At 42.5% G+C, this 13,500-nt stretch overlaps 1 protein-coding gene across 1 annotated transcript in view; it reads left to right on the forward strand.

The window, feature by feature from the left end:
• The window catches only part of LOC310985187 (cadherin-2-like), a 106,411-nt gene that overhangs the window by 36,650 nt on the left and 56,261 nt on the right, over positions 1–13,500 (forward strand). Inside the window, exons 4-5 of the mRNA XM_083970696.1 lie at positions 3,890–4,063; positions 5,365–5,520. Coding sequence (XP_083826822.1) covers positions 3,890–4,063; positions 5,365–5,520 — 330 coding nt within the window. The remainder of the gene's footprint in view (positions 1–3,889; positions 4,064–5,364; positions 5,521–13,500) is intronic.

Genomic DNA, 13,500 nt, shown 5'->3' on the forward strand with positions numbered 1-13,500 from the left:
ATGGCCCTGACTGGGTGAGCAGCATCATCATCATAGTTTAGTGAGAAAACCTGTTAATGTCGTTTCTACTTCAGTTTTAAATTCTTTCTAAATATAAAAATGATGCATCAAACATCTGTGATGGCACCAGGAGAGAGCTTGAGGTTATGTGGTGTGTGTTGTCACCATCAGGCTACTGTGGTACATCTCCTTGTAGATGAACTTGCAGGAAGTGTTGGGTTTCATTAACAGCTGAAAGAGGTGCTAAGGAGAAACAGCAGAGTTGTGAGTGTGGGATGATTCTGCTAATGAATTATTGCTGTGGAACATTCAGGAACATAAACCAGAGCAGACACACACACATACCACAGCGCCTTTGAACTCACTCTGCCTTCACTCTCTGACCTGAAACAAGGCTGCATGCCCTCGCTTTACTGATTTGAAATCATTCAGAGAACGCTGCCTGAAAACCCATTTTGGGCATTTTGTCCTAAAAAGGCTTTATCCAGGTTTTTGTCAAGCCGCGAAGAATCGTAGTCATTGGACAATGGCACAATGCCAACCACAAACTGTGAAGATGATCTTCAACTCAAAAAGGCGAATGAAAAGATTGGTGATCTACGCTGACTCTTGAATTTAAGAAGAAAGATTCTCTTTTAACCAATCTGAGCACTCTGAGCTGACCAAAAATGATTTTAAAGGTACATTGTGTAAGAATTACTCCCATCTAGTGTTGCGGTTGTATATCGCAAGCAACTCAGTCGTATTTTTCATGCTGCATTCACGTGAAATTGGGCAGACGGCAGGCGGACGACAGCCGTCTGCACGTAACGGCATAAACAAGCCTCTTTCTTAAATCTTTTAGATTATTTTAACCTTGTGCAATCCATCAATGATAAATTAAAATAATAGATAAACTCCAAGGGCCACACCTTAGACATTGTGCTCTCCTCCAGTTTGTCTCTTGAACACCAACTGGTAGGTGAGCTTGTATCAGATCATAAACCAGTTGTTTTCAAAGTACCCCTACAGCATCAGTCTCTGCTTCTCAACATGCTCCCCCACTCTTACCACTGATTCTGCTAATACATTTCTTTCACCCCATTATTCTTCAACCAGTCAACATCCCAACCCCATCCAGATGTGCTGCTACAATCATCCAATGCCTGTCCATTCTCAACCAAATAGTACCCTTTAAAACTAAGAAACAAAAGTCAAACAGCTCACACTAAAGCGCTTATGATAAGAGGACAATGCAGAAAGATCAATTGAAAAGAAACAAATGTGGATCAATCCACGAATCCTGCAAAACAGACTTGAAATCCTGTCAAAATCAGAATCAGAATCAGCCTTTATTGTCATAAATGCAGTCAGGAATGCAAGAACGATCTACTTTTCTTCACTCATCTCTAGTAATAAACATAATCCTAAGGCCCTCTTCAAGACAAACAGCTTTGTCATTACTGGATGTTCTGCCTGCAGTCAACCCTGCCATTTTTAACAGCTATTTATCATCTGGCTCCTTCCTAAACTGTTTCAAACATTCTATTGTTCGACCCCCCTGTAAAAAAGCCCAATCTGGACCCTCTATCCTGAAATAATAGCATACCTATCTCCAAACTGCCTTTTTTTATCCAAAGATCTTCTGAAAGTAATTTAATCTCAACTCACTTAAATAAAGACAATATTTTTTATAGTCTCCGATCTGGTTTTAGAGCACACCATAGCACAGAGACGGCTCATGTAGGGGTGACAAATGATCTTTTATTAGGTGCTGACAATGGTTTTTGTTCGCTGGAGGTTCTTTTAGACCTAATTGCTGCATTCAGCACAGTTAACCACACTCTCCTGCAACACCGTCTGAAGTCACGGGCAGGCAACAAAGACTCAGCTCTCACTCTGTAACAGTCCTACTGTTTGAACAGAACATTTTAGATTGCTTTTAATAACTCTGTCACGTCAACCATTGAGTCACCATCCTCAATAGCTCCTTATATTTTCAATTTATATGCTTCTTCTTGGTCAGATTATTTCAAATCATGGTGGCGTTTTCTCATTGCTATGCTAATGACACCCAGCTATATATCCCTATTCAACCCTCAGATCCTAGCAGTGTGGTAACTCTTAACTCCTCTGATATAAATCATCATACTTAGAATCAGTGTAGACATAGTGGAAGGTGTCTGTTTCTGCTGGGACATGAGACTGAATCTCTCAATCACGTGTCTCGTGCCTCACGTGTTCAAACTTAACCCATTAATGTATTTGCTGACATGAAAATAGACATGTTTCACAGCTGTATACAGTATATATATGTGTGTGTGTGTGTGTGTGTGTGTGTGTGTGTGTGTGTGTGTGTGTGTGTGTGTGTGTGTGTGTGTGTGTGTGTGTGTGTGTGTGTGTGTGTGTGTGTGTGTGTGTATGTGAAAAAAATCAGCGAACAATGCGTTATACCTGTTGCTTCGTCAGGTTCACTGTTATCTATTTCATTCCATGAAATACACATACAAGTTTATTCAAAGGTATATAAATACCATAAATAGGAATCCATCTACTAAATGTCAATATATAGAAAAATCTAAGAAAAGTGAATATAATAAAGAAGTATAATGGACCCATTACAACAATGAGATAAGAATACACAATCTAATTCAACTGTACCAACTCATTATGTATAAAAGAAGAGAGTGTGAATACAGTGAGTAATAGAAAAAGTAATAACAAGAATATAAATACACAAAAAATATATATAGGAGTGTATCAAAAATAAGTGAGCTAATATATGTCCAGGAGGAGATACTAGTGGAAGGTGTCTGTTTCTGCTGGGACATGAAGACATGGGGGCAAGAGATGAATCTCTCGATCACTTGTCTCGTGTGTCTCACATGTGTTCAATCTTAACCCTTTAATGTGTTTGCTGACATGAAAATAGACATGGTCCACAGCTATGTGTGTATATATATTATATACATATATATACATGCTTACTTCCCCTGGCCCTTACGGATGACACATATCATATGTCAGTTTACCACTCACCACCTTCCACTGTCTATTAATGGCCACCTGAATCAAATTCAGTCTCTAGTGCTCTTTAATGTTGCCTTCAAAGGGACTTCAGGGTCTGTTCCATCTACTGTACTTGAACTACACTTGAACTGCACACAAGACAGTCTCAGTTCTGGTCTGTGGTTACGCTACTGGAGTCTGTCAGGGCAGGGCGTCCCTCTCTGTCTTAAAGACTCATCTCCCCAGAGAGCAGCTCCTCTCCTAACACTCATGTCTAACCAGCTCTTACTATGATCTCTCACTGCACCTCTTCACCTGATCTTCCTCCCTTCCTGCTGCACTTAAGCTTTACGGGAAACAGGCAATTTGTTCCGTTGTCTGTTTGTATTGTTATTAATTTACCTGATAACCGTTCATGTAATGTCTCGACTCACATAACCTCATTACTCTTCTTACAAATTAAATTTGAAATACATTATTTTCACCTCATGTCAGCAGTATAAAGCATTGGACATATTTTTTATTTTTGCTGAAGGCACCAACCTCTGCCCACACTGTCAGAGCCTGAACTCAGGTGAATAGGCAGGTGAAAGGTGGAAGGCAAAGAGTTCGTCATCTTCATCCTCTATGAACTCACACACACACACACACACACACACACACACACACACACACACACACACACACACACACACACTGACAGGTGGTGGTCATTTATCAGACGACTATAACGAGAGCATTAATCCAAGTCACTGGAATGAGGTCAGAAATACCATGAGTCACCAAGGCCTCCCAGCTGGACGGCTCTGCAACTCAGCCGTGCTCTGTGTGTGTGTGTGTGTGTTTGTGTATGTGTGTGTGTATCTTGCCCACTAACAATGCCTGTTTACTGTCTCTGCAGGTGAAGCCTGATGATGCAACATTGACTCAGCAGCTACCAGTGATCTTGTTTCCATGGCGCAGCGTAGTTGTCAGGGGGGATGGCACTCTGAGGCGCGTGAAGAGGGACTGGGTCATTCCGCCGATCAACGTCCCCGAGAACTCACGAGGACAGTTCCCTGAGGACCTAGTCAGAGTAAGACACACAGACACACACATACAAACACACACAGACTTAATGCAGTCTGTCAGAGTATCCCAGCAGCTAGGAGCAAAAAAATAAAAAACATTTTTGCATTTAACCCTTGCGACACTGAGAAGGCGTGCACCAGCTGACCTCTGAGGTCTGAGTCACCTAATGTTACCATTACACAGCACTTACATCGGCTAACTCCACCAGAGAGAACATTTAATAATCACTCGAGATATTGCTCATAAAATTATAACAATGATAATAAACAAAAAGGAGGTGAAGTATGAGACGGAGAGAATATGAGGCACAGAGAGAACTGCAACCAGAGAGAGAGAAAGAGAGGGAAAGATGTTGATGGAGGGATCCAACCTTCCAGGATTTGGTTTCTCAGAGTGTTTACGTGAAATTGTTAAAGAATTCTAGTTGATCAAGCTCAGACTCAGAGACGACAGGAGAAAGGCAACATTGAGCAGCAGCCAAGTTTTATTGAGAAACACAGTATGACAAACATCCAACAACCTAGGAACCTCCAAAAAAAACCAACTGTGGACTCAGATGTTCAGGCTTTTATAATCTGATAAGAGCGTGTTACATCTCAGTTCTCAGGAGTCCTTAACCTTGACATATTTTCACTCAGTCTCGCATAGTTGTTATGACTGGGCTGGTGTTCATGACGTTCTCAGACAGCCAGGGAGTCTAATATCATTTGACATTGTGACAAGCTTCTTGGAAACAGGGCCGACACATTTTAACAAAACATCTTGTTGTTTTCACACATAGATATTCCACAGCAAAATCTGTTTTTATTGGACCACCTGGACAGCAGTCAGACAGTCAGAAGAGAGATTATCTGTTCTGATTGGCCCAGCAGCCTGTTGTTGCTAGAGCTGTTTGTTCTTGAAACCACAAATATGTATAAATAAGAGTAGCCTACTGCATTCCCCTGCTCTAAAGACTGTCTATGAGGTCAGAGATCAGATGTTACAGTACACGGCCTCTGGATGTTGTAAGGGCAAGGCTTTATAATCAAAGAACACATGGACATCTGCCTATACAGTATGGACCTTTTGGTGTTTAAAGCACATCACTTTTAAGGACATCGCTGTTTAGGACATCACTATGTAGGACTTAACTGTGTAGGACATCAGGACATCAATATGGGATTTCACTATGTAGGACATAACTGTGTAGGACTTCACTATGTAGGACTTCATTGTGTAGGACGTCCCTGTGTAGGACCAGGAAGGTGACACAGTCAGAATGTGAAGTTGATTTTTTCTCCTTCCTCTCCATCTCTGCCTCAGATCCGCTCAGACCGGGACAAGAACCGGATGCTGCGGTACAGCGTGACGGGCCCCGGGGCCGACCAGCCTCCAACCGGCATCTTCATCATCAACCCCATTTCAGGGCAGCTGTGTGTCACCAAGCCTCTGGACAGAGAGCACATCTCCAACTTCCATGTAAGACTATGAGAGCTGATCTCACCTTTAACTTTACACACACTGTCAGTCCTTCACACTGATAGAAAACACTTGTGTCTGTGCTCTGCTCCTCTCACAGCAGCTCAGTGTCTGTGCTGCTTAGCCCTTCTCTCACATTTCCTCCTTTGAATAACCAAATATCTAATATTCACTGGTGCTGAGACAAAAGACGAAACTGAAAGTAGAAACTAGAGAATGCATTTCCTGAAGGAAATACGTGTGAATGCTGAAAGCTGAATGCCATTACTTAAGCAAAGCTGAATTAGCTGAAGAAACTGCTGAAGCAATGTTGAAAAGGCAGATGCTAAAGCTGAAACATAATCTTTGTAAGCTGAGAGATGAATGCCTTTTAATGGGGTAAAAGCAGTAGGAATGTTAAAAAATGTCGAAGAAATGTAGAGATCCTGCATGTTTAAGTGTAACAGTTGAAGATTTCGAAGAGTTCAATTCCGCAGCTAACCTGAAAGTTAAGAAAACTGATGAAACAATGCTAGCATAGCTGAAGCAATGGCTGAGAATAGATTAAAAAGTAGAACATGTAAGAAGGAGGCTGATTTTGTATGAAATGGCTGGAAATCAGTATGAAGAAATTGAAAAGCTGAAGCTGAAACAATATCTGAAGAGTAAAAGTAGAACATGTAAGCTGGAGGCTAAATGACATGGCATGGTGTAAAAATACCTGAACTGTTTCAGATTTTTAAATTTTAAATTTAGAAATTAGCTAACATTTGATATTGATGTGAAGCACAAAGAGCGAGAGCAGTGGTGTACAAAGAATCTCCTCCTCCTGTGCATTTAAGTGGAAGAGACCGTAGGAGTGATGAGTCTAAATAAACTGTAGTGTCACATTCATCTTAATGTAGGAACAAGTCACTCAGAGCAACACACACACACTGTGTCTGTTCAGGAGGAGCATATATAAAAACTGCCAGCATCCCATCATTCATCATTTAGAGAAAAGTTGTGTGTGAGCTGTAGCCTCTGTGTGTTTGAAGCTTCTGGTTTTCCAGGTGTATGTTTTTTTTTTTACCATCCAGATGAATTTCTTTCATCCTCCTGCTCCTCAGTCAAACAGCTACTTTGATATTCTGCAGTTTCCCTGTAAACACCTGTCTTTTTTTGTAAAGAACACAACTGTTGTTTTTTTGTCCTTTTATTTTAGCACCATCATTTTCCTCACCTACGCACTTGCTCCCTCGCTCCTAGCACTGACACTCAGCTCCACCTCCACCGTGCTTTGTGTGAAACATCACAGATGCACAACAAACATTTAGCAGCCAGGTGTTGTTCCTACAAAATACCTTAAGTTGAGATTTTCTTCAAATGTATAATTGTGGTTTTTATAAATTAAGTTGCACAAAACACACTTAAGTCTAAACTAAGGAAAAACAATGCTGAATGAGGAATGAGGACAGAAAAAGGACACTATCGGACATTTCCTCTGTCCTCCTCCCTCCTAATGAAGCTGCATTCTACACACATAAAGGTTTCCTGTCACTTTTCCACAACAGTTCAATATCATCCGAATGTTAGTGGGGGGTTAAACAAGCTGTGGGAGGACTGAGAAGTTGAAAATGAAGCTTTTCTCTCTGTTTCAATCTTGTTGAGCACTTGAGATGAAGAAGTCTGGTTGTTGTTTTTTCTCAAGTCTTGTGATGTCACTCACAGAGCTATGACTGTTGAGTGTTTTCTGGTTCGTTTGGCTGAGGTGCATAGCGTGTGGGAGTAAATTATTGCCTCTTTTTTCCTAATTTAATTTCAGTCTTTTGTGATATTACTCACAATAGATATCGGTCAGCACTAATTCTTCAAAATGTTGCCAACTCTTTAAAATTTTGAATTAAACTCAAAAGTACGTAAATTGTTCCTTAACTAAGACTAAATCATTGAAGAGATTCAGTGCAACAATCTTAATTAAACCTTTAGTGTCAGACTAGGGCTGGATGGTTTGGTCTAGTACTTACACTAATCAGGCCTAAGTTTCTGAGCACTGACAGGTGAATAACAGTGAATAACACTTCATCATGGCACCTGTTAGTGCGTGGGATACATTAGGCAGCAAGTGAACATGTTGTCCTCAAAGTTGATGTCTTTGATATCTTCAACACTTCTTCAGTTACATTACTGAAAGAACTGCTCTCATTGTTTCTGCATTGTACAAAATAACTATTTGTACATTAGGCTTGGGCGATAGGACGAATGTATCGCCAATCGACCACCGGCTGAGTCCGTCACGGTTGATTTAATTTTTGGCGATTGTCTGGGCGATTTTTTTTGCATTTTGTTTCGCCAAATTAATGGTCTGCCGCCACAGAATTCAACTCTAATTTAAATGGAGCACAATTCAAAGCGTGCGTAAATTGGATCTGGCATCTATAGTTATGTAATAGGCCTATGTTATTCACACAGATTTCCGACGAGTCTCTCACTAAATATGGCAGTGATGGCAGAGATGAAAGCAACGTCAGTTCATAAATCATATTTGAGAACTAGACAAAAACTTAAGTGCAGTTACAAGGACAGGTAGCCTGTGTTATCCCGTTCTCCCACCTGTTTGCTCAGGCTGTGTGCGGAGACGTCCGGGGGGCGGGGGGCGGGGGGGGGCAATTAACCAAAAGAAATATGATTTATCCACCTCAGAAACATCATACTCAAACTTTTATAACTTGAACATATACTAAAAATAAGGCCGAAACGAAAAATACTATTTCGTGCCGAGTTAGTGCTGAAAGCTCGCCAGCTCTGACCTGCCCTCTGCGCAGCTGGCTCAGTGGTCAGCGGTGCACAGTCCACAGCTTCACCATGCCTTTTAACTTCATACTTTTCATAATTTTCGATTTGATATGTGCACATTCCGTTCAAATAAAACGTTTTATGCAATAAAATATAATTGTTCTGTTGAAATTTTTATCTACATACCATAAATGCATTTTTATAAAAGTACTTCGGCTTTCACGGGAAGATTTTCAATCCAGTAAGTAATTTTGACAATAAAGACCACAGATGTCAGAGAATAAGGGGAAGGCAAATTTATTCAAACAGAATAAACATTTGCTCCACAAAACTCACATAGATAAGGATAAAAACTATGGATTTGTGGCCTTAATAAATAACTGGGAACAAAGAATAAGGCAGTTTCGGGCGAGCCTAAAACGCCCTCAAAGCTAAAATCCCTAGCCACTGTATTGCTTTAATAAATATGCACAAATAACCATGGAAAATATAGTGCAAAATCCACACAACAAAAATAAGACTAAGATAAAGCTATTGTTTAATTAAATAAGGAACAACAATCAAATATTTTTTTTGTGCAAAATAGCCTGATAACAATGCCGTTACTGCCGTGACCACTTAAGCTGTTTTAAGCCTCTTGTAAGCTATTGCTTGAATAAATAGCCTATGAACAAAGAACAATTGAAAAAATAAAGTGCAAAAATCACACAATCACATATAATAATGTCCCTTTCCGCTGTGTCTACAACGCTCTTCTTCGGAATAGCTTAGGCAACACTGAACAAAAATAAAGTGAAAATAAATCAAACAAAGTTGTAGCCACCTTCTTTCCCTGTGCAAAAGCACAGTTTTACAGATTTTTCGAGAGGAAAACTAGCATATTTACCTTGTCTGGCTTAAGCAAAGTGCGCATATGGTTAACAATATTTCCAGCCGTGCTAAACACCCTTTCTGACGGTGTGCTTGTCGCTGGTATGCACAGATATTTCCGTGCCATGTTGGACATTAGTGGGAAGCGCTTTTCGTGTTCTTTCCACCAAGTCAGCGGATCATCTTCACCTTCAATGACATCTTCACTTAGATAAATGTCCATCTCTGTCTCTGCCATCTGCTCCGGGGTGCGGCGACTCTGAGGCCGCCTCACTGTTCCCAAGAGGCCACCCAGTGTCTTCTTCACTGGCTGTTGAGGCGCTTCATCTCTCTCCTCTTCCTCATCTTCCACCCGAACACGCACCGCTGGCCGCGGGCCGGCTCTTTTTTCTGACCAGAACTCAGCCATCTCAACCTGGAGTTTAGTCTTGATGAAGTCAAGCTGCGGTGCGGTTACATGATTTCCCTTGTAACGAGGGTCGAGCAAAGTGGCTGTGCGCATCAGTTGCACGGTTCTGTCGTTATCATATTTTTTATCCAGCTGCGCCAAAACCTCACCTTTGATCACCTTTGTCATGTTGGTATCTTCTTCCTCCACTTTAAGAGCAGTGTCTCTCAGATGATGGAGCATCGGGATGAGGGAGGATACAGTCACGTAATTTTCTGCCGACAAAATGTCTGTAAAATCAGCGACTGGCTTCAAACCAGCATTCACCGCCTCGAGGACACTGACATCTTGCCATGTCAAGTTGGGGAGAGAGCGCCGGCTCTTGTCCGCAGCGAAGACGCGTTTAATGGCCGGGGCTTGTTCCAGGACCCGCTGCACCATCTTCTGTTTTGTTCCCCAGCGAGTTGGACAATCCTTAAAAAACACACCAAACACAGAAAATACTTAGGCTGATGCCGTTATCTTGCATGCAACGTGTCGCATATTGGCATAGCGACTATAAGAAATAATTAATGTTTAAATATATAATATTACCGTTATCAGGGAATGTTGTGGCAGGTCAAGTTCCTCTTGGGCCTTGCGCAGCTCCCGTCTCCTCTGCCAGCTGTGCGTAAAGGATGCGTTGATGGAGCGGCATACACCAAAGGCTCGGTCGGTTTTTTCTTTATCCTTCTTCATGGCATTATTCACTGCCACGTTAAGGTTGTGTCCAAAACAATTAAGCCATGGCCAATCGAGTTCCCTAATCGCACTGACAATGTTGGCTCCATTGTCAGTTGTAACACAAGACACTTTTTCCTCTCTGATTCCCCATTCTTGCGCGCACTCTTGCAGCTCTTCAGCCAGGACCGCGGCTGTGTGGTCATCAGGAACATATGATGTTTCCAGACATTTCGTTTGTAGCTCCCAGTCTTCTGTAATGTAATGCGCAGTCACACTCATATAGGGAACCATGTTTGCACTTGACCACAGGTCCGTAGTCAGTGCGACAAAGTCCGCTGCCTCCAGCTCTTTACTTATTTCTGCTCTGACTTTGTTGTAGAGATCTGGTATGGCGGTTTTAACAAAGTATTTCCTCCCAGGAAGCTCATACTGCTTGTCAAACGTTTTGAGCATCTCCTTGAAAGAATCCTTCTCCACCGTGTGAAAAGACATCATATCTTTGGCCAGATATCTAGACACAGCCGACGTGCACTGCGTCCATCTCGTACTGCCCTTCGGATATTTGGTGGATTTGGCAAACACACTGAGGAGTTTAGGCTGGTGAAGCGTGGTTTTTCCAGTGGCGGCGGTTGAGGGAGCCGCAGCTCTAGGTGTTAGCTTAGCATGCTCTTCAGGATGGTGTACTCGCAAATGCTCGTGCAAATTGGTAGTGTTAGAATCTTTTGCCGGCACCACTCGCTTGCACAGTCGACATACCACCTGACTTGTGTCCTGGGGCTTGCCGGTTGCGTCTGGCGTGAATCCGAAATAATCCCAAATAGGGGATTTTGTGTTCTTCTTAGCAACCAGCTCTTGCTCCGCCATATTGCTGGATCCCGACACATGCGCTCCGCCCACGTGTCATAACCGCCGAATATATCGTCAACCGCCGATTTAAAGGGTGACGGTGGCCGATTGGAAATTTTTTACCTATCGCCCAAGCCTATTGTACATGCAGCGGGGGAGGGGCTGGAGCCGATCCCAGCTGACACATTCACATTCACACATTTAGAGTCACAGTTAACCAGTGAACCCAGAGAGAACACACACACTCCACCCAGCCCCCGCCTTCTTGCTGGGGCGACTGTATTTAACCACTGCCTGATATTAAGGACTATACAGTATCTCAAATTTTAGCGGTGGCTCATTAACTAACAGCAGCGGTGCGTTGCCATGACTCCTGCATTGCTGCCTTCCACTGATGTGATGATGTCAGTGCTGCTCTAGAGCTGCTCCACCAGTCACATAGTAGAGTCCAAATCCACTTCATGCAATACCGCTGTAACTTTCTGCACCTTCTATAGAGTGCGCCAGGGCTGACGTCAACACCCGGAAGTTAAGCATCACGCTGGTTCCCAGAAAAGAAAGTGAATGGGATTTTTGCATTGCGTTTTGGATGATGTCAGAAAATCAGCTCTGTGGCTAACGCAAGTTTATGATACAAGTTTTGTTCAGCAAGATCATCTTCACATATGAAAGCCCTTTATACCGTATTTGAAGTTTAAATGCGATGGCCAGAAGTAAAAAGCTAACGTTAGGCTTTATGGGACTACTACTGTACACGGTCGCATGACTTTTGACGTCACCACCACTAAGCTTTCCACTGATTTCAGCCGCCATTGTATAATGGGGAAATGGGACGTTGAAGACCCATAAATAACATACGGTAAAATAACTAGGGCTGCCTCCAAATAGTCAACCAAGCACTGGTCGACCAAAAAATTTCATTGGTCGATTGGTCGCAGCAAAAAAGTCAAAATCAATAGGCTATGACTGAACTGTAAGCTATATGAAAGGCTATAGGGCTTTTAATTTGAAGGGCCAGATACAGGAAGTTGTGACACTCACTCACTGTCGATTTTGTTTTGTTGTGTGTAGGGACCTGCATGGCAAAAGAAAATCTTTGGTCGGGCGCAGCCCTAAAAATAGCATCCATAAGAACACTCTGGCCTGTTGGGGGGTGATGACGTTTAATGTCCCAGACAGGGTTTGTAGTCGTATTGAGCAACTTGTTAGCAACCGCCTTTTTACCACACGTAAAAGCCTCAAAATTCACAAGTAGGGTATTTACTGACGTGTTTTATGTTGTAGACCAAAACCTGAAAGTCACTTAAGCTTTTCTTAATCACAGACCTAATTTGAGGTATTTTACCAAAGTCCCATTCAAAAAACGTATTGACTTTTAGACGAGGGAATCGGAAGTGCTAGTACTCTATAGCTTCCAACCCTACGTCAGACTGATATGAAAAACTTTTTGCTTTGTGCAACCAGGCCCTGAGTGTCCACTCACCTTTATGCTCTGTGTGGAAGTTGCACACTGCAGCGTCGGTGCTGAGGAAATGAGCAGATTTTAGATGATTTTCACTCCTGTGAATCTACTCCGAGTCTGTTTCACCACCACAGTCGCACGTCAGCCGCTGTTGTTGTTTTCATCCGTGCAGCCGCTCTCTCCTGGATATATCCTCTCTCCTATGCACAGAGATGAAGGAGTCCGTGTTTAAAGAGACTGTGGCTGTTTGCTCACTATATCTAATACAGTCACATCCACCTCAGAGAGCACAGCCTAACCTTTTGATCTGCAGGAATGCACACACACCGCTCACACAAGGGAGTGGAAATCTGGAGTTGCAGCAGGCTGATTTGCATTAAAGCCGTCTGATGAATATGCATATGATTGGATGTAGTTGTCAGAGCTGGGAGCTGGGATTGGCTGCCATGTTTATTCATGAGGGGGCTTTGGCTCTTTGAGAGCCTGATACAGATGCTACATGCACTGCAAAGGAATGACTTATCAAGGTTCCAGCTATGGCTGCACTCAACACGTCTGACCATGTGATGCTGAATAAATACTCCAGCGGCTTTTTTCATTTTACTATCTTTATTGAGCTTATTGAAAAAGCAAAACGTATGACATGTTTCCCTTGCAAAAAAAAATTTAGCATCACAATGATAGTGACCAAAATAATCATGGTTATCAGTAATGTCACCATGTTCACGTGCAAGGACCACGCCACAACAGTGTGCCATTTAAATGGATGGGGAACGGAAATTGAACGGAGGGATGAAGGAGAAAGGAGGTTGATGTTTGCGCTGCTGGTCTGAGAGGATGTGATGAAGACCAGCTGAGGGAGACTCAGAGTGGGGGTTCCAGAGTCAAGACAGTACACGGATTGGGACATGGAAGGGTATGCACTGGTTGAATAGAG

This window comes from Trachurus trachurus (genome assembly GCF_905171665.1).
Source record: "Trachurus trachurus genome assembly, chromosome: 4".
NCBI lineage: Eukaryota > Metazoa > Chordata > Actinopteri > Carangiformes > Carangidae > Trachurus > Trachurus trachurus.